This window comes from Ctenopharyngodon idella, chromosome 11, assembly GCF_019924925.1.
Source record: "Ctenopharyngodon idella isolate HZGC_01 chromosome 11, HZGC01, whole genome shotgun sequence".
Lineage (NCBI taxonomy): Eukaryota > Metazoa > Chordata > Actinopteri > Cypriniformes > Xenocyprididae > Ctenopharyngodon > Ctenopharyngodon idella.
This window is the reverse complement of record NC_067230.1, coordinates 1,415,482-1,443,421: the sequence shown is the minus strand read 5'-3', so window position 1 is coordinate 1,443,421 and position 27,940 is coordinate 1,415,482. Positions and strand designations below refer to the sequence as shown.

Sequence of the window (27,940 nt, the reverse complement as noted above, 5' to 3'; positions counted from 1 at the left end):
AAAAACAACAGAAAAAGTTCTTTGGTGGTTTCTTCTCAGATCGTGTGAAGTAACAGCTACTTATTTTTGTTTTTCAGTTATCTAAGTGGCAGAGAACATGGAGCCTGAGAACATGAAAATGTGTCTGTTGTAATTCATTTTGATTCATTACTACAGAGCCCCTAATGAGATATGGTGATTGAAAATATATGATAAAATTATATTTCAATGCTTTTGCTTATGAGTTTGCATTCCATGAGAAAATATAGTTTTTCCTCCCACCTTATGTCACAACAACTTTGTAAGCGAACGCAAAAGCACTGAAATACATTTTTTCCTCACAAGTCATTTTCTCCCAATTTCCTATGTGCCTTAAAGGGATTGTTCAACCTTAAATGACAATTAAGTCATAATTTACTCACCCTGGTGTTGTTTTTTAATGTTGTTCTTTCTTTTTCAGACCACAAAAGGAGAAAAAAAAAAAAAAGTCCCACTCATGCTTGTCTATATAATGGCAGTGAATAGAGACCAGCATCAATCTTAAAAATAAAAAAAAAAATTGCAAAAGTATCACAGAATGATCCCATGCAACATATGTTATATATCTCACATGTTCTGAGGGCATACGATAGGGTTTGGTAAAAACAAATCGAAATTGAATGTATTATTTAACAACAATGTCACACACGACATAGACGTTTGTGAGACCCTATTAGCACTGCAGTTCACGCACAAAAGCACAAAAGTTGCGAGAAATCAAGAAATACGATGCCTAGAAATCCGAAAAACATATCCGTGTACTTTCTCACTTAGTTGAACATCTCCAGCCTGGAACTCTGGTTGTCAGATGAAAGTCAGAATGACAGTTGACAGATGTGAACGTGATAACTTCTTCACCTGGTTGCTATTCACTGCCATTAAATGGACGAGAAAGAGCGGGACATTTTTTAAAAAAAAACTCCTTTTGTGGTCCGGAAAAGAAAGAAGGGCATACGGCATTAGAACAACACCAGGGTGAGTAAATGATGACTTCATTTTAGGGTGAACTAACGCTTTAAGGGGCTCCATAAATTTCTACTGGATATCTATATTGTTAAATATGATTTTATTGTTAGAGAACAACATTACAGATGGTGTATATTGTACCAATAAATAGTCTGTGCTTCTTGTCTGTGTTACGGGCAGTTGTGGCCTTATGGTTAAAGAGTCGACTTGTAACCTGATGGTCATGGGCTCGAGTCTCAGTACTGGCAGGAAATGTAGGTGAGGGGAGTGAATGAACAGCACTCTCCTCCACTCTTTTTACCCACAACTGAGGTGCCCTTGAACAAGGCACCTAACCCCCAATGGCTGCCCACTGCTCTGTGTGTGTGTGTGTGTGTGTGTTCAATACTCACTGCTGTGTGTGTGCACTTGGATGGGTGAAATGCAGAGCACAAATTCCAAGTATGGGACACCATACTTGGCTACATGTCACATAATTTTCACTTTTCTCAATAAACTTTAATTTAAAGAGCTTATTGCTCCTTGGTTGGCTGCTCAGTCATGCTGTTCCCAAGTGGGCTATAGTTTTTGTAACAGCATGGGCAGGGGGTTCACAATGTTTTTTCTCCAGTTTGGTTCAGAGTAGGGATTCTTTTTTCAGTTTCTCTGAGGATTCATCAATATATTCATGTGTTCTAACAAATCTTCATTGGTACTGCTAACTGCTTGCTTTAAAAAAAAATTACTAACTAAAATTTTTTTTCCATGTAATTTGGAATCAGTAACCGACAACAATTTGTAAATAATCTACTCAGCACTGCTGATGAAACATTAAGACAATAAACATACGATTGTGACAATATATGGATTATCTGTGTTCTTCTAGACATATCTGGTATTTTCATGAAAATAAAGTATATTTAAAATGCAATGATAATCGACATAGCCTTTATCACTGTATAGAATACTATAAAATAATACTGGTTGCTTTCAGAGATGGTAACAGACATTTTATACTTGTGCTACAATTGTGTGGCTTGTGCTACAAATCTTTTAACCTCTGTAGCATCAGTCCTATATATACGTGTGTGTGTGTGTGTGTGTGTGTGTGTACAGGTTTATATTACATTGTGGTCCCCACAAGGATAGTAAAACCTGAAATCAAAAAAATTAATACAAATAAAATAAAACAATTAATAAACATACTAAATGATGTTTTTTCTTTTCTTTTTTTTCTTTTCTTTTGAAAATGTAAAAATGCTGAAAGTTTTCTGTGATGGGTAGGTTTAGGGGTAGGGTTATTGTAGGGGGATAGAATATACAGCTTGTACAGTATAAAGTATAAAAACCATTACGTCTATGGAGAGTCCCTACAAGGATAGTGAACCAGATGTGCGTGCGTGTGTGTGTGTGTGTGTGTACTTGTTTTCATGATTTATGAGGACACAAATTTGTATAATGACATGTGTATTACACTGGTATTATGACGTAAACATGTTTTATGAGGACATTTCATGAGTCCTCATATTTAAAATAACTTTAAAAAACATACAAAACAATGTTTTATTAAAAATGTAAAAATGCAGTATGTTTTCTGTGATGGGTAGGTTTGGAAGTAGGGGTAGTGTAGGGGGATTGAATGTACAGTTTGTACAGTATAAAAACCATTACGCCTATGGAGTGTCCTCACTAAGATAGCAAAACAAACCTGCGTGTGTGAGTGTGTGTTAAAAAGTATTTAACTGGATAAACTGAATGAATACAGTTCAGATGTGTTTTATCTGTAATGTCCAACAGCTGCCACATGGTGTCACCTAATCGTTTATGAGTGACCTACTATGGCAAGCGGTATTGGCATATAAAACTTTGGTTTGATTTTATTCATGGATATATATTTTTGATAGTTTCAATTGTATTTTGATGAGTCATATTTATAATTTGACTAGTCAGAATGATAATTAGAGATATCTGTAATCCTACTTTTGATGATCCAAGATGATTCAAATCAGTTATTTTTCTATAGATTACAGTGTCTATAATTTATCCGTGCACATATTTATTTTTTTTATTTTTTTTATTCATGTGCTCTTGTACTCTTTAATTAAAAACACTAACTTCCCAACACCCAAGAGGGGTTATGAGGGTTTAGAGGGGTGTATGGCAGCATCATTATTTTATTTTTACACAGATTGATAGGTCTATTAGCTAAATCTGTGGACTTTAGCAATGTTTGTTTCATTATAACAGTGACAGTTCAGAAATGGCAAAAAGCACTTGTGGGTTTTTTTTTTTTTTTTTTTTTTTTTTTTTGCATGCCTGTAACTCAAGAAGTATTAAATATATATTAATATCCTTTTAGATTCTGGTTCTTAACAAACCTTCTTTTTGGTGTCTTCATTTTAAAAACTAAATAAGTTATATAAATTAAATATATAATATTTAATATATAACTTTTGCTGCAAGAAAAAAAGGAATTAGGCTAATAACCATTTATGAAGTAAAATTAGCCCATCTTTTAGTTAATATAAGCTGACATTGGGTTAAAGTGTGCAACACCTTGCTGGGTTACTTTAATTTAACAATTTTGTCTACTCAAAACTAAATTATGACCGCTAGAGCCAGCAAGTATTAAATGCTACAACGGCTTGCCATATGCCTACTGCCTACGTATTTCCGCTAAATTTTCAGTGTCTACACTAGCTTCCGGTATAGTATTCACTGTTAGCAAACTGTGGTAGTAGTAGTAGTAAACTTTTTCTGGCATATTTCAGTTAACTCTCGATCACAAACAAATTTACATCATTACATTATACATATATTGTTAACATACAATTTTAGTATATTATTTGAAAATATAACGTTTTATTAATGAGTTCAAAAAGCTTTAAATACCTTCGGCGTGAAGGTGCATCGTCTCGATATTGTTGTGTCCCGTTCTGTAAAATGTCCTCAAGGTTTAATTCTGTGATAAGTTTCCATAGTTTCCCATTGGACGAAGAAACACGGAAAAAGTGGCTTAGCAATGTCCGGCGTGAGGATTTTAAAGTTAGTCCTAATACAAGAGTCTGCAGTCGTCACTTCAAGAGCGATGATTTGATTGAGCCATCGACCCCTACATCACGCAGACTACTGAAGAAGGGTGCTGTGCCCACGTTGTTCCAATGGAACAGCTGTTCCACCCCAGCACCAAAACTCCCCGGGTTATGGAAGAAGAAAAAAGTTTCCACTCATTTAAAAGAAGATCCTGTGCCTACGGACCCGCATCAGGATCATGATTATTGCTCATCTCCAGTCCAGGCTGATTTGGCTTTGGATCAGACCGAAGATCTCCGAAAGGAGGTGGAGTGCCTGAGGAGACAGGTGGCAGAGTTGTCTGTCCTTCAGAGATTTTGTTTGGGGAGATTTGCTGCATCTGACGATGACATAATGTTTTACACTAGGTAAGCTCTGAAACGTAAACAGTATAATATATGATCGAACATATTGTAGCATTGGTCGTCTGATTGCCTAAAACTACGCTTCTAATCTTTACATGTTAATTTAAATAGATATTTTATTCCCTTGTGAAAAAGAAGTTTGTATTAGATCTGCACTTGTAGTGTACTTAACATCTTAAAGACATCTTAAAAAAAAAAAAAAAAAAAAAAAAAAACTTCTTCCAGATAATATAATAATATTAATGAAATAACATGTCACTTAATATTTCTCAAAGAGTACACTTTCATGACATGCAGTGTTGGGTGTAATGCATTACATAGTAATTAATTACTGTAATTTTTTATTACTTTTTTCATGAAGCAAGTAAGGGATTGCTCTTAATTTTTCTGTAATGTACAGTTACTTTTGATGTAATTGCATTAAATGCTGTATAGACTTTAGAATAATTCTATATAAAACAATTGTGGATCAAAATTTAACATCTAAAGTTAAAATGTATGTTTTTAATGTAAACTTCTCCCTTAAAATACTTTGGAAAGTTCAAGAATAATGCAATTTTATATTATATATTTGGAAGAATTAAAAGAGCAGTTTTACACATGTCATTAAAGCACTTAAGTACACTTATAAAAACATGCATTTTTAATGACATTACTTTTACTAGTAAAAAAAAAAAAAAAAAGTCATTTGTAATGTCTTTTTTTTTTTTTTACCTAAAAGTACATTTATTTTGATGTGTTGGCTAACATAGTAAAGCACACGTAAAACACTTGATTTTAATTTTAACTGTAGTGTGTTATTTGATATTACATTTAAAGTTAATATATATATTTTATACATTTTAAATGTACTAAATTGCAACTTCATTATAAATGTTAAAATAAAAAAGTTAAAATATATTTAAATACATGCCACACCAGTTTCAATAGAAATCACATTAATGTATTTTTATTTATTTTTTTTAGTTTACCGTATATGCTTTCAGTAAATTCTGCAGTACACTTTAACCATATTTTACATTTCTATTATGACATACAAAAATGTACTTAAGTCCTATTTAAGTAGGTCAAAAAGCACTCAAGGGTTAGTTCAGCCAAAAATGAAATTTCTGTCATTAAAGTACTCACCCTCAACCTCAAAAGGTGCAATATCGTTGCTGCCTATGTGTGGATCAAATACCCTTGGATTTCATCAAAAATATCTTAATTTGTGTTCCAAAGACAAACGAAGGTCTTACGGGTTTGGGAAGACATGAGGGTGAGTACTTAATAACAGAAATTTCATTTTTGTGTAAACTAACCCTTTGAGTTCAACTTATTGTAATATAGTTTAAATTTATTTTAAGTGCTTTTTCTTTTAATTGTAAATAACGTGCAGGCAAGTGTCTGAACAACATTACATTCAGTTTGTTCTTTTAAAGTATATTATTTCCATAATAAATACTTATTTTTAAGGATTTATAGTCCATATAGCCTTACATTTTCACAAGCAACTTACCATATGCTCTTAACAAAAAGTGAGCTACAACTCTAGGTTGTGCATTACGTTTGTTGGTATATATTATCTCAAACATGTCTTACATCTCGTGTAGGTTTGCGACTTACAACCACTTGATGGCGTTCTGGAGACTGATTGAGCCTGCATCCCACAACATGGTTCGTTTGACCAGAGCAAGGCAAACTACAACAAAGAGTGAAGATGGAGCATCAGGCAGTGCATCTGTAAATATTAATTTATGCAATTTATACTTCTATAATTAGAATTTATAATCTATCATTTATTACACTATAAATTACATACATGTTATGTAGGGGGAATAGAAAGAAATTGCAATGTTACTAATGTTATTTTCTCTATATAAACATACACATTATTAAAACATTTCCAATTTTGTTATTTTAACAGTGTCAGTCCCTGCAGCCCATAGATGAGTTTTTTCTCTTCATGGTCCATCTCTCGGTTGGTCTAACAGAGAGGGATCTGGGCCACAGATTCAACATCCATCAGTCCAACGTGAGTCAAATAATTACAACATGGGCCAATTTCCTGTACACCATTCTTGGATCTGTGCGCATCTGGATGTCTGAGGAGGCGGTCAAGGCTCAAATGCCAAAGGAATTCCAGGACTACCCAGACACACAAGTAGTGATTGACTGCACCGAGCTGCGTTGCCAAACACCATCCTCTCTCATGCTTGATGGTGAAGGGTCCCATTGCACCTTCAAGGGGTTAATTGGCATGGCACCTCATGGTGCAGTCACTTTTGTGTCATCCTTGTGTGGAGGATCTGTCAGTGACAAGGAACTTCTGAAGCAGTCTGGGATTGTGTCGCTACTGAAACCTGGAATGGCCATTATGGTCAACAAATGTTTTCTTGTAGATGACTGTGTACCATGCAAAGTTTACAGACCTGCTTACCTGATAAAGCAGGAAGAGTTGCCAGCTAATGAGGTGAGGGAGACTCAATCCATTGCTCGGCTGAGGGTTTACATTGAGCGCCTCATCTGCAGGGTGAAGCAACACAAGCTGTTTGATACAATCATCCCTCACTCCATCACCGGGACCATCAACCAGCTATACACTGTCGCTTGCCTCCTTATAAACTACCAGAATGGCCCTTTGTTACAAGCATGGGCAAAGGATTAAAGTTGCTGTTGGGGGATACATCAAAGGACTAATGTAACTATGTAGATAAATGTAAACATGTAAATATGAATAACTCGGATACAATGTTTCTGTAAGCATGTAAATATAAATAATTTTCATAGTGTTTCTGTAAACATGCAAATAACTGCAGTTGCATACAGAAAAAATACAATGTAATCATGTAAATATAGGTGCAGGAAAAGCTTTATGAAGTTATTTATGTTTACATGAACACTATCAATGCAGATCAATGTAAACATGTAAATATAAATAATTTTCATAGTGTTTCTGTAAACATACAAATAACTTAAATGTCTTTCCTGTACATCACTGTAATGGAAATATGTAAATATAAATAAATTTATAAAACTTTTCCTATACACCACTGTAATATAAACATGTAACACTTAAAAGGATACTTGACCCAAAAAATGAAAATTCCAAACCTGTATTAATTTCTTTCTTCTGCTGAACACAAAAGAAGATATTTTGTAGAATATGGGTAACCAGTCGATGGGAACATTGACTTGTATAGTTTTTTTTTTTTTTTCCATACTATGGAAGTCAATGGGACTCATCAACTTTTTGGTTACCCATATTCTACAAAATATCTTCTTTTGTGTTCAGCAGAAAACAGAAATTCATACAGTTTTGGAACAACTTGAGAGTGAGTAAATGATGACAGAATTTTCATTTTTGGGTGAACTATCCCTTTAACTTTGGTGCATTGTTTCTGTAAGCGCGTAAATATAAATAACTGTTTCTATAAACATAAATAACTTTATAAAGCTTCTCTTGTACACCACTTTAATGTAAAGTTACTGTAATTTTAAGGCCTAACTGATTGCTCGGCCTCTGCTCTGGTCTATTATTTACCTGGCCAGATCATGTGATGATTTATTTGGCTACCTTGGAGACAATGAGTCTCAGTTTCTGTTGTGGCCCCCTATCTATTATTTAGCTTTAAGCAGGTGCGTCTCCTACGGCACAGGGGAAAAAGTAATTTCCTGAGTGTGACAAACAGGTAATTATTGATGATGATACCTGATGCCAAAGCTCTCCTTGTCCCATAGTCCTTCTGGACAAGACATTTAAAGCTTGTAAACCATTTTGCAGGTTCATATTGAAACTGTTATTTAAAAAAAAAAACATTTAATTAACTTTAATGTAGGACTTTTCAATTTCCATGAATACAAGATGGTTTCATCAAACCGAAAATGTTTTTGTTTTGTCTGTTTTAATGATGGTCTGTGAACAGAGTGAAATGACAGTAAAGACTCTCAGCCAGGTGGTCACAAGAGACTCACTGCAGAGGCTCTGAGACATCAAGGAGATCATGGAGCCTTTGATATCTGATGCGTTTAAATCTAACTGACAGCAATCCAGCTAAATAAGAGTCTGTTCAGGAGACTGTGCCTACAAGTGTGTAACAACAAAAAAGGCCAAAGGCCAGTTATTATATATAAAAGGCCCTAGATCCTTCATCATCATAGGTGTACTTTGGCCAGTATCGGTAATACTGAAACCTTTATCCATTTCATTTACATAAGCATAAATATATTTTGCCACAATCTTTTTGTATTTTGTGGAAACACAGTAATCGAATCCCTAATCAGGCATAATGGATCTCTGCTACCACTGCAACCTTAAATATTCATGCAACCAGTTATATTAACTTTCAGTCTACTGTTGTGTCTACAGTCTACCACCTGCTATTTAGACTTATTAAAAACTGGACAAGAATGATCACGTGTATTCTATTATGTTAATTTAATTGGTATATATAATTAAAAACATAATTTATCTATTTCATCAAGTAAGTTACTATTACAATGACAAAATAACACAATCCATTTATTGAATAAAAGAAAACTTGTTTAATAAGTGATTAGTCCATTCTTCAAACACGCAGAATAATACTAGGATGCACGACACGCAATTTCTCCCTCCTCAAACTGTAACCGCCCTTTGCTTTCAACTCGTCTTATCCAATCACAGTCCTCCTCGTGTCTCATACTCCCACTGTTTTCCAGGGTTGACCAATCACCGAGCTCATCGCTGAGGCTTCGCTCAACGCACTCCGCCATTTTGTAGCGCTTTAAGAAAACTCAGCCAAGCAACAAAGTTGCGGATCAGAGCTGCTGTTCTTCGGTGTGCAATGGACGGGTAAGTGATGCTACGTTACTATGAATGGAAAATAAGTTGGATTTGCCAGGCGATAAACATTGCACGAGTAAAACCATACGTATATCAACTGTAATGTGTATATATATATATTTTTTTGTTTGTTTGATTGGACAGCGCGAGCGCTTTCATCACCAGTTGTGATTAAACAAACCCCGTAGTTTTCCCGTGCGTCAGGCTTCTGTATGATGCTCGCTGTTTTGTTTGGCACATTTAGTTTTTTTTTTTTCCCAGGTTTGCCTATTTTATTTGTATCAGTGTCCGTGTTTTGCAGCTTAGATGAGATAGTTTTTTTTTATATACAAAACTCGGATGATTTCCACCGAGAGGACTTGTTGAATCGTATATGCAGTAATTAAAGTTTAAGAATAACATTATTTAAAACGTATAAATGGGGAAATCAAGCATTAAAAGTTATGTTTTTTCTAAAAGTTGTCTTTCTAACCAGAAAACTATTAGTAAAGTGAGTAGAGTAAATTGATTAGTTAGATTGTGTGATGGCATTGACATCTTTTTCCCTGTGCAGCCGTCTAGAGACTGAATTGTATCCTATGGGATCAAGTTACGCAGAATTAGAGTAAGTCCATCTAAAATGTTATAGCTCAGATTTGGTGTTTTTTTATTTTCTTTTTTTTGCCCGCCCATAGATTGCATTTTTAATGTAGAACTTTCATTAGAGAATATCAATGTACCACAGTATTTCTCTTACAAAAAGCGCCATGGTTGCCATAGTTTCCACAAAAACAAAGTAGTTACTTGGTCATTTTAATTTCCCGCAGTTTTCACTAACTATCGCTTTTTTTGTTGTTAATTTAATGTTTATTGTTAGAACAGTGCAAAAATATGAGTTTTAAACTGTATTTAGACTGTTATGTTGCAAATTTTGGGTTAAAAATAGGCAAACCCAATAAAAATAGAAATAAACAAAAAAAAAAAAAAAGAAATTAAATAAAATATAGAAAATTTAGTTCAATGAGTTTTGCAATCAACATTTTCTGAAACTCATTTAATTTCACACTGTTGATAAGGAAAACAAAGTTTCAGGCTTTTTTGTACCCCATTTGTTGAATAGTAACCTACTGGTGGTTAATACCACATAGCGGTAACAATTACTGTTGTAGCTACTGTAATGTGGCAGAAACTGTGGTTACTATGGTAAATGGCTCTAAACATTGGCCAGTGAGTCTGTTTGATAGACTGAAGATGAACCAGACAGACACTGCACATGCACCATGTAAGATGATACACAGAAACTAAAACCACACCCCAGGTATTGTGAAAAAGTGACCCCAGTCCTCAGGGCCCCCTTGTTTGAGCTCTCATTTGCATAAAAATTTTTCCCTCTTTGGGAAAATGTATCAGGATTTGTTTGGCACAGTTTCTTTTTCAATTCATTGTTTCAAACATAAAAGCTTTTAAGCTGTACTTTGTAGATATGAGGTCTTTTTGAAGACCTGATCCAAATGAGCGATTCTGGTATTGTGTTTACTGTGAGTTCATGTGAAACAGGATGTGGGGGTTAATCTTCAACCATAGACTGACCCAAAATACCACTCATATTTCTTGCTCTAAGGGAGATCTGTGGGAAGGACGTAGATTATGCAGTCTATTCACAATCTGCTTATTCCTTTAATGGGAAAAACATCTGACCAACATGAACCAAATTCAATATTAGACTTATTAGCCCCACTTAAATATGAATTACAGTTCATATTTTGGTTGATGATATTAATATCACTTTTTGGCTTAAAGAAATGGGCTAGATTCTGAAATTACATATTAGACATTTACTGTCCTGTGCATGAAACATTTTCTCTTTACTTTTTGTTTCATTGGGACTATTTTAGACACATGCATGGGGTCAGAATTGTTCCTCTTTTTTCCTTTTCTAATTTCATGTATTTTGTTTCCATTTTCCTGCTCTGATTTTTTTCTTTTCCATTTCTGTTTTCTTTTACAGCGTTGTTCACGATATTGCAGTTGGCACAAAGGTAAGGATCTTATTTTCAGTCACAAAGGCACATGTGCTATACAGCTTGGATTGGTTCAATAAGAGCAGATTGTTTTGCTTATCTTTCTTTAACTGTTTGTGTGCCATGACTTTCTGTATTGAGAATTCACATGGCCTTTGTGGTTTCCACACCTTGTGCTATTACTCTGTCTAGATATGAATCATCCTGGCAACAAGGTGAATCATTTCAAAGCAAATCAAAGATTTGTTAGAACAAGCACTGTAGCATTGTGCCATTCCATGTTGTGCTTTCTCAACTTTTTATGAGCTGAGTTATAATTTAACTTTAAAAACGAATTCTGGATCATAATATTTCATAATTTTCGGCTGTTGTGAAGTGCATAGTTGAGAAATCCCAAACTTGCTGCCTGGATCAGCCTTCACAAGGCCACAACATGAACACTCCCGCTCATTCTCTCATTAAAGATTATTTCCTGTGGTATGTGGCTAGTGAGGAGGGACCTACAGGATGTGGAACAAAAGGCTGATTCATGAGGTTCATTTAGGTTAGTTACTTACACGCTTCAGGTTATGCAGTTTCTTATGTAGCATGAAACCTGCATTTATCTGAAGCACTTCATTTATCTGAGGATTACTATGGTACAGGGACAGGCACTGTTTTTTGCTAATTGGAAAAGTTGGTTCTGAAATTATATAAGATGTTTACTAGTTTTGGATTTAAGTTAGTTCAAGGGACATTCTTCTGAATTATGTCTTAGGTTCAGATCAATTAAATGTTAAATACAATGTAAAACCTCACTCGGAAGCCTGTTACTACTGTAATGTGACATTTCTGAGTGAAACAGGATACGGAAAAAAATGTAGGATAGGGTTTGATTTTATTCATTGGGAACTAATTGGATTGTGAAAATTGGATGACAAGAAATAAACTAGACATTCTAAATGGCTATTTGGCTATTGGTTAGCATTAATGTGGCCTAAGTGATGTCATCAGGCAAGGAAAGTTGTTTTAAAGAATAGCATGTTACATTTACATTGTAATGAAAGATATTAAAATGGTGGAATAACATGCACTGATCATTCACTAAAAAACAAGAACATAGAAGCCGTAAAAAGGGTCAATGTTGATTTCATGTTAACTGGGAACACAGGAAGCTGTTTATTCTTGTCTTTTGGGCTAAATTAAACTGCAGTCGCAACATGAGCAGAGCAGCAGGTAGGTATATTAGGCTGCTGTCACTTTAAGACTAAACACACAGACGCATTATACTGATACACAACCAGTTTTCACCCAACTGTTTACTTTCACTTGAGACATAACCGGCTGTTTACAGTAAGTCAGCGTGTGCACTGCATTGAGGTCATTTTCACTGCTTATTGTGCCTAATAACATCGAGCATGTCCTAAATTCGCGATCGCCTTCTGAGAGAGGCAGCTTTCTGTGTGCACACTTTGACAGTCCGCAAGAGCACCGCACCAAGTTCCTTTTCAGGAAATATTGTGCTTATAACCCTTTTTAACATCAAGCATGTCCCGCTTATATTCTCATTCATGCATTTCATCACTCTGAAATGTCAATAGTGCTATTTACATACCGCGATGTACACGATGTAGCAAAATCTCTAACGATAGGCATTTTATACCGTGGTAACGATATATATCGTCATACCGGCCACCCCTAATACCCACACTGCCTTTGTTATCAGCACAAAAGATGTTTTCTTTATTTGAAATGCACAGAAAATTCATGCACAATAAGGTCAAAGACATTCATCCAGTAAAGTAGATGATTAATTGTAATTTAATGTTTTTAAATTGATCAGTGGATGTTTTGGTTGTTGAGATGATCTTCAGATGACTGTATTTGTCTTTGCTAACACAGGTGACAAGCATTTTATTGTTTAAGCGAGGTTTCTACCTCAGCCTAACGATTGAACCCGTTTTAGAGACATTCCTCAGAGATTGGTTTTGGCTGTTGATATGACGAGATGAATGCTGTCTATTCATCAAATGCAAATATATTTGCCACATCACTCAGCACACACATGTAGCTCTTGTGTTTGTTCAGCAGTGCTGATCAGAGGGAAGATGGCTGGGGGAGGTGCTAATGGGTCACACGGGGGTTCGCTTGATGCTATCAGTCTCTCTTCCTTGTTCTCGGTATCTCATAAAGAATGCCAGTCGAAAGCTTGTGGGTCACAGGTGCTGATTACAGCGAGCTGACAATACACAATACTCTCAGCATGTTTTAACTTGCTAATAATGCATTGTGATGTTGTATTTGTAGTGTCAGGGTGCACAACCAGGTATTTGTCTGTCAAACAGGGCAGTGATGCGTACATCTCCACAGGGACAATTACTGATGGGCAGTTGCTATTATTGCACAATGTTAAACTGAGGAATGGATCTGTGCTCATGACCTGTATGGTTAGTGTAGTAAGTGGCTCAAGTTTGAAGGCACACCTGGGTGTATAGAGATAATGGATCTTGTGTATTCAGTTCTGGGTTGGGTTTCAGTTACCTGCAGCGCAGGCACAAGGTTTCCATGGTGAGCGCATTACAATTGGAGCCGTGGTAACGGCCCCGTTTTTTGTTGTTGTTGTGAATTGTTGCAGTCTTCGCCCCTCCCCCTGTCTTTCACATTTTCTAATCTATTTAAGCAAGTATCCCATCATGCCACACCCAACAAAAAGTTAACACATCGAATGTTTGTGTTTGTCATGCTTAATTAACTTCATTAAATGCACAGAGATAGTGCTGTCTGACACCATTTAGAAGCTTTGAAGGAATGTTCTGGGTTCAAGTCAAGTTAAACTCTATCAAAGACATATGTAACAGAAACCACAGAAAATGATTTCAGTGTAAAAATTCAAATTACATTTTAGTACAGTAAGGCCACGATTTAACTAAAAGTTGTGGGAACATTCTTAAATTGTGGCTTTCATGTCTTCTTTTTGAAAAACAAAAACAAATATTTGTCTTGAGATTGTCTAAAGATTACATTTACATTTAACAGTGTTAGTGTTTTTAAGATCAGTTTTAAGTGAGTGTTAGATGACAACAAAGGTAAGCTAAATATAAAAGCAGGGTGAATAATACGCATACATTAGACATATTCACACCGTACCTAACTGCAAAGTACCGGCTACGTGAAGCAAAGCTAACTCCACTAAACACAATCATAAAACAAAACTTTGTGAATTTGACTAGACCAATAGTTCTACTTCAAAAAGGACAATTTACCTGTCAAATAATAGTCCTTTAAGTATGAAAGAATTAACGCAAGCACTTTGTTTTAACAGTTTTAACAAACCCCGTAGTTTTCCTGTGCGTCAGGCTTCTGTATGATGCTCGCTGTTTTGTTTGGCACATTTAGTTTTTTTCCCCCAGGTTTGCCTATTTTATTTGTATCAGTGTCTGTGTTTTGCAGCTTAGGTGAGATTATTTTTTTTATTTTTTTTACAAAACTCGGATGATTTTCACTGAGAGGACTTTTAACAGTCTTTATTGCTAAAAACGTTGCAATCTTGTTGTCAGTTCATTGGCCGTTTTGCTAGAAAACGGCACCATTTTGGGTAACAGGCAACTGAGTAGAGCTATAAACAAGATTTCTGTAAAAGCGTAAAGTTCCTAAGATCAAGTTTAGCATGCTTTGCAGTAAGTAACCCTTTAAACATTTGTTTTTTAGCTTAGTGTGTCGTACCAGATGCATGTTGTGTAGCCACCCCCCTCTGGTTTACATGTGGTTCTCATTGAGTCGTTTGACTGTGGAATTTTAATATGTGGTGGGCAGGCCTGTGTGGTTGCATGGGCTTTAGCAGTTTCTGCTGAATACACTTATTTCATTCTTTAGTCATACGCTGTGACTGGACAATCAGAAAATAGTGACTTTTAATTCATCCAATTACTGTTACTTTCTTTGTCTCAAATGTCTGCACTCGGAAAATGAATAATCAGAACAAACATTTGCTTTCAACTGTCCAATTTAAACGGGACAAAGACTGTTATTTGCAGAACTGTGATTTATTAATTATGTTAATCACATGTCTTAAGTCATGTGTAATCTTGGCTGCATGCGCAGAGGTTTAGTTGTATAAATGTCCTGGTTATTAGACATGTTCCGTCCTTCCTTAAACAAAGAAAAGTGTGAAAGCGCAAATGCAAAATTCGGCCTGGACACTCATTCCTCTTGGTCGACGACCTGGAAATGTAAAACCGCCCCTCTTTCTATGACCTACAGAGATCTTCCTTCATAGGTTTCTGGTGGGGGATGTCTTGTGGTTGATCTCTGACCCCACCCGCCCTTAAGGCTGTGCTGTTTGCACAGGAAGGCTGGATGTAGCATTTCCCATTTCCTGCGTTCAGAGTTTTCTGATGTAAACTTGTCCTTATTTGGACATCCCACTTTCATTCTTTCCTTTACTGCTTGTTGTTGGCATTCAGGCTAAAGGTTGGATTCATCTATCATTATGTTTTTTTCCTCTTTACTTCAAGTGTCCTGTTTATAAGTTTGTAAACCTCAGAACTGACTCTCTAAACCTCATAAAAATTACATGGTTTGATCTAGAGCTTTTCTTTTTTTCAGAGAGGATCTGACGAGCTGTTCTCCTGTGTTTCCAGTGGGCCCTATATCATGAGCACAGCAGGTAGTATCTATATGCTTAATACTTATTTATTTATTTCTCAGATGTGGTTAGTTTCGTCCCAGCAATCCTGATCATCTGCCCTTAATGTAGCCAACGGCAACGACAGCAAGAAGTTCAAAGGTGAAATCAGAAGTCCCGCTGCTCCGTCCAGAGTTATACATGTCCGGAAGCTGCCCAATGACATAAACGAAGCAGAGGTCATCTCCCTCGGCCTTCCATTTGGCAAAGTCACCAATCTGCTCATGCTAAAGGGAAAGAACCAGGTACCATTCCCTCTCCTGTTATGACACTTTTAGCATTAGCTCAGAATAGGAGAAAAGGTTGACTTATGAAATGAAAATTCTGTCATCATTTACTCACCCTCAAGTTGTTCCAAACCTGTATGAATTTCTTTCTTCTGCTGAACACAAAAGAAGATATTTTGAAAAATGTCGGTAACCAAACAGTTGATGGGCCCCACTGACTTCCATAGTATTTTTCCATGTTTATTTTTTTAACCATACTGTGGAAGGCAATGGAGTCCATCAACTGTTTGGTGAAACTGTTTCTTTGGCTAAAATGTATTGTTTGTGAGTGTATCGTTGAGAATCTTGCATTATGACAAAAATTAATACTATTATTCAGCAAGGATGCATTACATTGTTCAAAAGTGACAGTAAAGGTATATATGATATTACCAAAGATTTCTATTAGAAATAATTGTTGTTCTTGTGAACTTTGTATTTATCAAAGAATCCTGAAAAAAGTATCACAGTTTCTACAAAAATATTAAACAGCACAACTGTTTTCAACTTAGATAAGAAATGTTTCAAATCATCAAAAAACATCAAATTAGCATATTAGAATGATTTCTGAAGGATTATGCGAGATAGAAGACTGGAGTAATGATTACATTACAGGTTTGGATTACATTTTAAACAAAATTGTTATAATATCTCACAATATTATTGTTTTTAGTATATTTTTGATCAAAAGAACCTTACCGCTTTCAAACTTTTGAACGGTAGTGTTTGTGAAATTTAGCTTGTTTAGCTAGTTTTTGCATTCATGTGCTTGCGTGGAGCATTTTTCCAGGCTTAAAGGAAATTGCATGATCTGCATTTTTGTTCAGGCTTTCTTGGAAATGAATACCGAAGAAGCCGCACAGACGATGGTTACTTACTACTCCTCCGTAACACCCGTCATCAGAAATCATCCCATCTTTATGCAGTACTCCAACCACAAAGAGCTGAAAACAGACAACTCACCAAACCAAGTGGTATGTGTTTCAAATTATTTCAGTGTCCATCTCCTGCCTGCACATGTATCACGTACGCGGGCTTTGTGAAGCTTTGTTCCACTTTTTTTTTTTTTATTATTTGAAAATATTTTTATGTAAATAAAGATGGCAGAAATTTATAAGTTATTTGCAGCAGCTGTGCACATGATGATTGATACGAGCATCTTGTTTTTTGTTGCCACATGTTCCACACTGCCCTTTTCCCTTTTCTTAACAGTTTATATGCCTCTAAAGGCCTTTAGCAGAGAATTCCACAGCTGCAGCCCATCAGTGCTCATTTGGAGGATAGCTTAATTTGTTTTGCTTTGTTCTGTTTGAGTAAACCGAAACGTAGGCTAGCTAAGGGTGTTTACTCCATACTCGATTTTGTTCAGAATAAGACATCTACAAATTTGACTCATGCATTTTTAGACATAAAAAGATGCACATGGACACAGTGTTTTTCTTTTCCATTTTTATTTATTTCAAACATAATTTAAATCTAATTTAATCTTTGCCATTGTTTGGTGTTTACAGAGGGCACAGGCAGCACTGCAGGCAGTAAATGCTGTCCAGACAGGTAGCATGACTTTAGGTGCTGTTGACCCATCCGGTATGACTGGCCCCAGCCCTGTCCTGAGAGTCATCGTTGAAAACCTCTTCTACCCCGTGACCTTAGATGTCCTGCACCAGGTATACACTTCCTCTAGTCTATTCTACACCGTGACCTTAGATGTCCTGCACCAGGTATACACTTCTTCTAGTCTAGTACTCTGCAATGCTATTCCTTTCTTATTTAACTGTTGGCAGTTATGATTGTTAGATTAAAATACATTTGGTTCCTCAACAGATCTTCTCCAAGTTTGGTACAGTGCTGAAAGTGATCACATTCACCAAAAACAACCAATTTCAAGCTCTACTCCAGTTTGCCGATGGCCTGACAGCTCAACATGCCAAGCTGGTAAGTGGTGCCATCTATCAGCCATCTTATGTAATGACAGTTATTGAATCTTAGTTTTATGCCAGCTCACGTACTGTGAAAGAATGTGAAAATCTAGATTTTGACATGATGTTTATGGCATAGTTTTTATTAAAATCTCTCTTTCCCCAGGCTCTAGATGGCCAGAACATCTATAATGGCTGCTGTACCCTGCGCATTAGCTTTTCCAAACTTACCAGCTTAAATGTCAAATACAATAATGACAAGAGCCGTGACTACACTCGTCCAGACCTGCCCACAGGGGACAGCCAGCCTGCTCTTGAACATCACGCCATGGCTGCTTTCGGTACAAACGGGTGTCAAATTATGCCCAGCACACTCTTTTCTTTACCACAGTCCCTTTCTGCCTCTTTTAGAAATTACTAAAAGTCCTCGTATTTTGCAGCTACTCCCGGAATCATCTCTGCCTCACCATACGCGGGAGCACACGCCTTCCCTCCGGCTTTTGCTATCCAGCAGGCTGCAGGTACGACGGCACACAGCTTGAGTCTAATGCCTTCTCTATTTCATATTTTCCAAATTCTTATGTCTTGTGATGTGTAACTTAAATTGAGACTGTCTTGATCAGGGTTGACAATACCTGGGGTTCATGGAGCCCTCGCCTCACTAGCCATTCCTGGGGCAGCAGCAGCTGCTGCGGCTGCAAGCAGACTGGGCTTCCCCTCCCTCCCCGGCACCCACTGTGTCATGCTGGTCAGCAACCTGAACCCAGAGGTTAGTAGTTCTCAGTCTCTCATGGACCTGGAAGTGCTCAAAATATCTATTTAAATGTTAGGTCTTCAAGCAAGCTCAGGGATTTTTGTATTTTTGGATGGCTGATGATGATCCTTTAATGATCCTTTAAATTGTATTGTTTTTCTCTCATATTTAATTTTAAAATGAATGAGAAATGCATCATTTGTAAAGCGGTCACAATGCTAAAATCACTGCAAAAACAGCTGAACACTTTTTTTTTTTCTTCTTCTTTTTTTTATAATTATAATGTTACAATATTGGTATAAATATTAATCATTTAAATTAAAACAATCACAATGGCACCACAGCAATGTAACATGTAATTTAGTAAAAAAAAAAAATAATAATAATTAAAAAAAAAATTATAATGTAATAATATATAATAGAATAAATATTAATCATTTAAATCAAAACAATGGTAATGGCACTACAGCAAAAACCTGGTGGAACCACTGATCTAAATGACTGGATTTCTCATTGCGTTCTAAAGTGCGAGCAGGCGCTGAAGCCACCGGAAGTGTTCGAGCAGCCTTCTTACTGTTCTCTACCGACAGACTGCATCATCGACTTACAGTACAGCCAATACCTTGACCTAAAATTACTCCATTTGCAGCATATCAGTGGGACAGGATTAGTTTTTAGGGTATATGTATGTATATAAATTCATTGTTTCTTCAGACGTTATCTGTAATGTTGATGGTCTTTTCAGGCAGGATAGGCTATATATATATATATATATATATATATATATATAATAGAAATCATTAAGATTGTTGTGTCTACTGGACACTGTAACTGACCTAACTCAAAATAGATTTATGTATGTAATTATACAGGAAATATTAAGCATGAACAAATATCTGAGATTATTACCAGAAATTGATTTAAATATACAATAAATATTACAATACATACAAGACCCTGTTACTTGATTGCACTACATTGTGTTAAAATCCAAGGTTTACCATGCATCATCTTGCTCAGAATGACAGTAAATGCATGGAAATAAAGCGTCATGTCTTTAAATCCATTCACAGTCAGCGTTATTTCTCTGAATAAGTCGTGAAGCGTGTCTATTAGTTCCTGATGTCTTTTTGTTGACCAACATCCGCTTCAGACTCTTGGAGAGATTGGAAATCATTAAAAAGCAAAGGGTCAGATAAAATTTTATGGCTTTTTACTAGCATGATGGTTTGCATATGAATGAAGTGTTATTTGTATATATTGTTGAGCTAATTATTAATTTACACTTTTAACTTATCTTTACTGTTTCGAAATAACATGCTGTTAATGAAAACACTGTTGAATAATTTACAGTTACTGTACAAATAAAAACAATATTATATAGCCTAACACAATATAATTACTTAACCACAGTGAATAACTGTACATGACGAATTAAGCTAAGTTAAATAAGTATGCGCATGCCAAGCATAAATCTGTATTCAGAAGAATCGTTTTGACATTTGTAATACAAATATTGAGGCGTCTCATCCGTCAGCTGATCTGATATTCGCTACTGTAATGAAAATGATCGTAACTTTAATAAATGTTTAATTCCCAACTTTAACAAATAACCACTTAAATGTTTAGGACGTTTGCATTGTAAGAATGTACAGGGGAAACTTCAGATGATTCATCACTCAGATGATTTTCTATTAATTCAATAGAATGTGAGGGAATACTAGGGAATACCAGTATGGCGGCGCGGTGGCTTCACTTTTTATGACGTCATGAGCAATCCAGTGTTTTATATAGATCAGTTAGTGGAACACTTTTCATTTAAAACAAAATGTCAATTTTTATTTTGTAATGTAGAAATAAAATGAAAACAATGGCAATGGCATCACATAAAAAAACTTAGTTGAACACACCTTTTTAAAACAATTTTTTATATTATATTTTCGAAGGGTGTGACAAGATCTCGCAGTATTAAAATGCGATGATATTTCTTGTCTTGTGATATCAGTTTGAGTTTGTGGCAAGACCTTTTACAGTGTTTGCATTATATTGTTTAGCATATGATAATTCATACTCAGAAAGTAGAACTGAAGTGATATTCATCATAATATTAGTAAAGACATTTCAATCTGCACCTGCATTGTTTTGCATTTTGGTGAATAAAACCTATTTTTCCAGTTAAATATTTTGTCATTGAAGATTTCTTAAAAACAGTGTGAAAATATTGTCTTCTCGTGAACACAATATCATGTATCGTCTCATCTCGTGAGCTAAGTATATCGTCACACCCCAAATATTTTATAATACAAATACTGGTATAAATATCAATCATTTTAATTAAAACAATGGCATGTAACCTTTAGTTATTTTGCTATTTAACTGAATTAAGTTAACGGTACAATGGATATTGTAAACTGCTGTTGTTACTACTGCTATACTGCTGAATGTCTTTTTTTAATTTTAGTGTGCTTATGATCTATTGTCACTCAGTAATTGCAGTGTACAGGGCACAAAAGCCTGTTTCCATTAACAGAAGCCCTGCCTCTTTATTTGCTCAAGTGTCCTTACCCCTTCTACAATGCGTTGTCATTTCTTCCTCTAACATCCTCAGGTTTTGCGTCAAAAAAGCCATTCATTTGAGCTTCATTCTTCTTGTTGCTTCCATTTGAATATGTTGCTGCTTACTTCATATTCCACTCATCTCCTCCAAATATTATTTAACAGTGAAATTGTATTTTCTGTTGGTCTGTTCAGAAGTTGGTTTTATTTATTCATTAATTTGTATTGTTTTGTAAAACAGACCATTGGAAAGTGCATTTACACATGCATCATATTGAAAAGAGCACATTGTTTACTACAGTAACTAATTGCTAAAGATTAGCTTGTTTTGCTGGTGAAGTTTCTTTGTTAAATTTAGCACTATATTTTGTATTTCTTTATGTATACTGACCTTGTTTTTTACCTCCTTTTTTTTTTCTCCTATTTCTCTCCCTCCCCATTCCCCTCATCCCATTGCTCTTTTTTTGTTTTTGGAAACCTCGTTCTCCTTTGCCATCTGGCTGCACGCACCATATGTCTCTCTACTCATCTGATCTGTACGAACAATTACACGATTCCACATCATCCCACAATCACACACACCAACATGACTTCATACACACAAACATTTCTCTCTCTTCTATCCCCCCACTCCCACCCCTCTCTCCGCTCCCAATCCATTAACCATCTTCATGATCCAACCATCGTTTTTCGCCATTTCCCGTGGAACTGCCTCGCTGCCTCGGATATGTTGAACCTCCACTCTGCCTCCGATCTTTACCTGTCTCTTCCTCCTCCGCTGCCCCCCTCTGCTGTCCTTTAAAGAGAGTTACGCCCCACTGCCTCTTTATTCTCTTCGGTATGTCATCCTTTAGCATCTTTTTTTGTCACTCGTTTATTCTGTTCTTTTAATTTGATTTTATTTCCTCACAAGGCATCTGTGAGGCCCAATTCTTTGAGTGCCTCGCTTGTTTTCTGCAGTATTTGGTGTGGTGAGATGAGACACGTCATGAAAAGCTGCAGCTTTCCCGAAACGACAGCACTTTCTTTGAACACAGACAGGAGGCTGCAGCTTTTTATGACTGAACAAAGCAAATTGGTTTCTTGTAAAAATGTTGCATGCTTTTGAAAACTGTTCGTTCCACCTTTTTTATTGCATGTCTTTGGAGAAAAGCTGTTTAAAATACTTGGTTTAATAGTCAAGACTCCCGCTGTTTTATATGTTCATTCTTTTTTGGGTTAGAAAACATTTTCATCCCCCTTAAAACTTTTTATCTTTCAAGTCTTGAATGATTCTTATCTCAATCGATCCGTTTAATCTGTTCCTCAGGAGATCATAAAACAACCTAAACACTCATTGCAGTCTTCCTAAGACTTGCAGATCCACTTGAACTCTACTCTTAAATCATTTTTTTTTTTCTTAACTAAGAATTTTTTTCAGTTTCTTCTTAAAACAAAGTTACTTTGTCCTTTTTCACTCAAAGCCCTGATAAAATTGCTATTACACACTAGTCATTTTATAATATTTTTTTGTACCCTGAAAAGCATGTTATTGTGTGATTATATTGGAGTATCTTGATTGTGAACTGAAGTTGATTTATAGCTCAGGCTGGTTTTGATGAGGTGTGTCTGATTATAACTAATTGCATATTTGTATCTGACATGAACCTGTCTCTCTTTGTAGGTGTATATGGGGATGTATTGAGAGTAAAAATCATGTTCAACAAAAAGGAGAACGCTCTCATACAGATGTCTGATGGGACACAGGCCCAGCTCGGTAAACTCTCTTAATATTATGGGTATTTGCTTACAGAAGGAGCAGACAATTTATGTGTGTGTATATATATATATATATATATATATACACACATAAATTGTATATTTACACACATAAATATGCAGGTTTTGAAATTAACGACTGCCAAATGCGGCTGAAAATCCACCGTGGCGGGTAACACATATCAACCCACTAGCCAATTTGTCGGGTTATGATTCATAAATGATGTTCTATCACTTTGCATGGCATCGCTATCGGAGCCCTTTCCCCTAAAACGTAAGGAGGGTCACACAATGAGAGAAATGCCACACAGCGCCATGTCTTTAAAATTCAAACTCATTGTTTTCTACAGTGACTGCACTACTCGGCATCTGTTTTGGATTGCCGCCTTGAACTTGAGAACACAAGTACAGAATGACGTGACCGGTGTGCGATAAGCCTGCCTGTGAGATGTTTGAGGCATAGCGCGGCGCTTCCCGTCTGGTGTGCAACCGGTTAGCGCTCTGCTTGAGCCCTAGGAGGCAATTAAGAGGACACTTTTTCCAACCAATTCTCATAAATGCAGCATGTCCAAGACTTTTGGGCAAAAAGCACCCTAGCATCTTTATTACAATGTGCAAATAAACTTGTGGCAGTTATAAGAAAAGTCACAGAATTTTGTGTTTATTTCCATTTTATTTTAATTGAATAGTATCCGCAAACAGTGATTGACTGTCGTCACTGAATACAATGATTCAGAATCATATTTAATTATAAATATATTTAAATCCAAGCTGTGACTTTGATAATCTGGTTTATCTGTGATATTTTTGTTTTGGCTAGTAGAAGTTCTGAATGGCTGGCAACTTAAAAAGTTGGTAGCCTAATTGGCTGGTGAGTGAAAAAGTAAATTTCAAACCTTATGTATATCACTACCATTTAAAGGGTTAGTTCACCCATAAATGGAAAATTCTGTCATCAATTAGTCACCTTGTCGTTCCAAACCCATAAGACTTTCGTTCTTCTTCGGAACAAATAAAGATATTTTTAATGAAATCTGAGAGATTTCTGTCCCTCCATTGACAGCCATGTATTTACCACTTTAACGCTTCAAAAAGTTCATAAAGAGAGCCAAAAACTAATCCATATGAATTGAGCTGTTTAGTCTAAATTTTCTGAAGAGACATGATCAGTTTATATGATGAACAGATTTAATTTAGGCTTTTATTCACATTGATCAGTGAACATAAACTGAAGCTCAACCATACTTGATGTGAGAACAAACCTCATTGGTTCTTGCGGAAGCTCAAACGTGTTGCATAACACGAGAATGAACCTCAATGGTTCTCGCACATTAAGCGAACATGCTTGAGCTTCCATTTACCATAATTTGATGTGTGAATTGATGAATGTTTATGTGAATGAAAGCCTAAATTCAATCTGTTCATCATTTTAAAGCAATCGTGTCTCTTCAGAAAATTTGGACTAAAAATTCATATGTAATAATTTTACGATTTTTTTTTTTCTTTTTTCTTTTTGAAGCATCAAAGCGGTAGTTGCGTAGACTCAGTGGAGGGACAGAAATCTCTCAGATTTAATTACAATATCTTCATTTGTGTTCCGAAGATGAATGAAAGTCTTATGGGTTTGGAACGACATGAGGGTGAGTAAATGATGACAGAATTTTCATTTTTAAGGTGAACCTTTAAGAGTTTAGGGTCGATAAGACTCTTAAATTTCTCTTATGCTTACAAAGGCTGTACTTATTTGATCCAAAATACAGTAAAAATTGTAATCTTGTGAAATGTTTAGTAGATGCTAGTGCTCAAATTGGTTTTCACAGTATGCTGATTTACGTCATGGTGAGCTAGGGCACAGAATGATACACACTCTGTATATTTCGTTCATGTACACTTTTATTTTTCAGCAATGAGCCATCTAAGTGGGCAGAAGTTATACGGCAGGCCCCTGCGCATCACACTGTCCAAACACACGACTGTCCAGATGCCACGGGAGGGACATGAAGACCAGGGTCTCACCAAAGACTACAGCAACTCTCCTCTCCATCGCTTCAAGAAGCCAGGCTCAAAAAACTACTCCAACATCTTTCCTCCCTCATCTACCCTGCACCTGTCTAACATCCCGTGAGTTTATACACATCAGCTTCTTGTTTTTATATGAAATTAAAAACCCAGACCTCATCTGTAACTTTGTGTGTTTTAGACCCGCCGTTGTTGAAGATGACCTCAAGATGCTTTTTGCTAGCAGTGGTGCTCTTGTCAAGAACTTCAAGTTTTTTCAGTAAGTCTTTGTAGCTGTGACATCATGTATGTGTATAAATATATTATCAATAACATAACATTCAAGCTATTTAATAAAGTTTTTAATATTTTATTATTATAGTATTATATTATTTTAATATTAAATTATTTTACTTCTGTATTAAGCCTGTTATAATAGAACAATAGAATTTCTAGACCCCTTAGTTTGTTGTAATTTTCTCAATGTCATTTCTGCCTTTTGATGATTATAATTTTCATACTTTTTATAAATTGGCCACTTCAGCAAATTAAAACAGTATGAACACACTGATCACTGATATGCACTATAAAGTTTCGATTCTAAGCTTTTTTTTTTTTATTTAGTTTAGTTTGCATTATTAATTTAATTTAAGTTTTTTTTTTTGTTTGGTTTTTTTTGTGTTTAGTGAATTTTTTTTTTAATTCATTTGCTACTTGGTTACTTTGATGCTGCCAAAAATGGTATTTTAACTCAATCTGTTAATTATTGATTATCGTCAGCACATAAATTCTATAATTCTATAACTTCTTTCAGTTTATCCATAAGAAATACTAACAAATTGATCAACTTTCAGGAAGGATCGCAAGATGGCTCTGATTCAGATGGGTTCTGTGGAGGAAGCAATCGAGTCCCTTATCCAGTTCCACAACCATGATCTCGGAGAAAACCACCATCTTAGGGTTTCCTTCTCCAAGTCCACCATTTGAGATAAATATTGTCTAGAATGGACGGGAGTGGCCAGTCATTTTAAACCTTAATGAGTCTTAATCACTTAAGCTCACTTCCATCATTCCATTATTTTATTTAAGAGGCATTTTAGTGGATATTTACAAATGTACTTTTATTTTATTTTATTCAAAGTTTTAGAACAGGTGTATTATTTGTTTGCCCCGCAAAGTTCATTAACTATTTATCACTCCATTTATCATTTTCAGTCTAGTTAAGGCTTAAAAATGATTTCTGTAAAAGCAGAGATGAACCACTTCAGGCCTTTGATTCCATTTGTACCATTTGTGCCTTCAGATCTCTGGAACCTCAGTCAAACATCTGCAACTAATGTTTGCAAATCTGTGGATTACAGTCTATTTCATGCCCTCAGGGCCAAGCATTGACACTCCTATGAGACATGGGTAATTTCATCAGGCTGATGGTACAGGCCTTAAACTCTGCACCTCTGTGTTATGTATCTCCCAGTAGGCTCGTATTCATCATATCCTCTAGCTTTAGCGTTTATACTGTATTTTAGACATAGAATGTTTACAGGCATTTTTCTCCAAGTTACTGCAATCATTTGTGTTTAAATCCTATAGTGTTGTCAAGATTTGTATTGTTTTTATACTATGGGCCATTGCATGTTGGCTGTGGTCAGTGGATCATTAAGTGCTGACCGTTTACTGTTTGTCCTGTATTTTGCGTAGATGTTCAGTGTCAGGCTTCATGTTATTGTGTGATATAGTAGATCATTTAAGCTATTCTACTCCAATGCCCCATGTATTTTATGTATTCATGTACCTATGTGTACACTACAGCTTGATACCAAAGCCTTTCATCCATGTACCTGCGTAAGAGACATCTTGACACCTTTTAGCCTCACAACAAACAGCATGTACAAACATGTCCTTTCAGAGTGTCTTGATGCTTTCCCTTCTTTGTAGAGAACAGTACTGTGTGATGGAAAGAGTTCAAGTTAATTGGGATGGGTGACAGACATTACTGATAATCAGCACACCTGCTGAATTGTGCACATCATAATGCTGCGATCCGACACAATGGCCTTCAGTGACCTCTGTAAAATGAGTTTGGGCCTTTGAAATCTGACAAGTGCCTTTTTAAAATGTCTCGGTTGACTCACAGCAGTCCATCCTGGTGACATTCAGCTGCATTAACTTTCAAAAGATGTTTTATGAAAGGCCTGATGATGGCCTCAATTTGGCACTCGGACCGGAAATTATAAAGAAAATTGAATCTACTTTGTTTATATTATATTCCCGGCAATGTTTCATAATGGATCAAGTTATTTTACTTTAATATTTTACATTTTCTCATTAGGTTCTGTGTTTTTTCTTCTTCTTTGTTATATGTTTTACAATTTGTGTGGGACCAATCTGAAAAAAAAAAAAGAGGTGGCGCTTTAAAAAAAAAAAAATGCAAATGCTCCTTGGATATAGAAAAAAGCCGCTTTATCATTTTTGAGAACATTGATTCTTCACAGTGGCTGGATAACCTGATTATGCATCCTTGCACAACATTAAAAACCCTCAATTTACAACATCTGCCTTAGGTAAAGTGCTTTTTCTTATAGTGGACAGATGAGGTGTAAATACTATTTTTGTATCACAATGTTAAAAGTTATGGGTTTTTATATTTCCTGAAAACATGTATATTTTGATTACAGCTATGGACCATCATCATGCAAAAATATAGTTCAATATAAAATGGTTAAAAATCAGGATTACACTGTTTTCAGTCTTTAATCTTGTTTTTCATGGCATTCCTAGTTGTACTTTTTGCCTTCAATAAATACTTCTTTACTCAAGTCTGT

General features: G+C 35.7%; 2 protein-coding genes across 7 annotated transcripts; both read left to right on the top strand.

Moving 5' to 3' along the window:
* On the top strand, window positions 1–9,204 carry si:ch211-262i1.5 (uncharacterized). The gene is made up of 4 exons (XM_051912963.1): window positions 1–4,403; window positions 5,993–6,122; window positions 6,307–9,004; window positions 9,081–9,204. Exons 1-3 carry the CDS (start codon window positions 3,832–3,834, stop codon window positions 7,045–7,047), a joined length of 1,443 nt encoding a protein of 480 aa, XP_051768923.1. The 5' UTR covers window positions 1–3,831; the 3' UTR covers window positions 7,048–9,004; window positions 9,081–9,204.
* Window positions 9,114–27,934, top strand: ptbp1b (polypyrimidine tract binding protein 1b). Of its 6 annotated transcripts, none has more exons than XM_051912949.1 (16): window positions 9,155–9,213; window positions 9,758–9,808; window positions 11,192–11,222; window positions 15,789–15,849; window positions 15,940–16,112; window positions 16,961–17,107; window positions 17,645–17,800; window positions 17,958–18,068; window positions 18,219–18,393; window positions 18,493–18,573; window positions 18,676–18,821; window positions 22,167–22,200; window positions 23,026–23,118; window positions 25,025–25,241; window positions 25,321–25,398; window positions 25,973–27,934. In XM_051912949.1, the coding sequence occupies exons 1-16, from the start codon at window positions 9,206–9,208 to the stop codon at window positions 26,103–26,105; spliced, it is 1,695 nt and encodes a 564-aa protein (XP_051768909.1). In that variant the 5' UTR covers window positions 9,155–9,205; the 3' UTR covers window positions 26,106–27,934. The 6 variants fall into 6 exon arrangements, with proteins under 6 accessions (XP_051768908.1, XP_051768910.1, XP_051768909.1 ...); XM_051912947.1 differs by having other exon boundaries at window positions 17,645–17,854; XM_051912948.1 differs by lacking the exon at window positions 9,758–9,808 and having other exon boundaries at window positions 9,114–9,213; window positions 17,645–17,854.
* Window positions 27,935–27,940: the final 6 nt, after the last annotated feature.

Excerpts from the sequence above, each read along its gene's own strand:
- ptbp1b (XM_051912947.1), top strand. Across the intron at positions 16,113-16,960 it reads TGCTAAAGGGAAAGAACCAG|GCTTTCTTGGAAATGAATAC; the intron begins GTACCATTCCCT and ends ATTTTTGTTCAG. Across the intron at positions 23,119-25,024 it reads TGGGACACAGGCCCAGCTCG|CAATGAGCCATCTAAGTGGG; the intron begins GTAAACTCTCTT and ends TTTATTTTTCAG.
- si:ch211-262i1.5 (XM_051912963.1), top strand. The coding sequence starts at position 3,832 with ATGAGTTCAAAAAGCTTTAAATACCTTCGGCGTGAAGGTGCATCGTCT. Across the intron at positions 4,404-5,992 it reads GACATAATGTTTTACACTAG|GTTTGCGACTTACAACCACT; the intron begins GTAAGCTCTGAA and ends CATCTCGTGTAG. Across the intron at positions 6,123-6,306 it reads GAGCATCAGGCAGTGCATCT|TGTCAGTCCCTGCAGCCCAT; the intron begins GTAAATATTAAT and ends TTATTTTAACAG.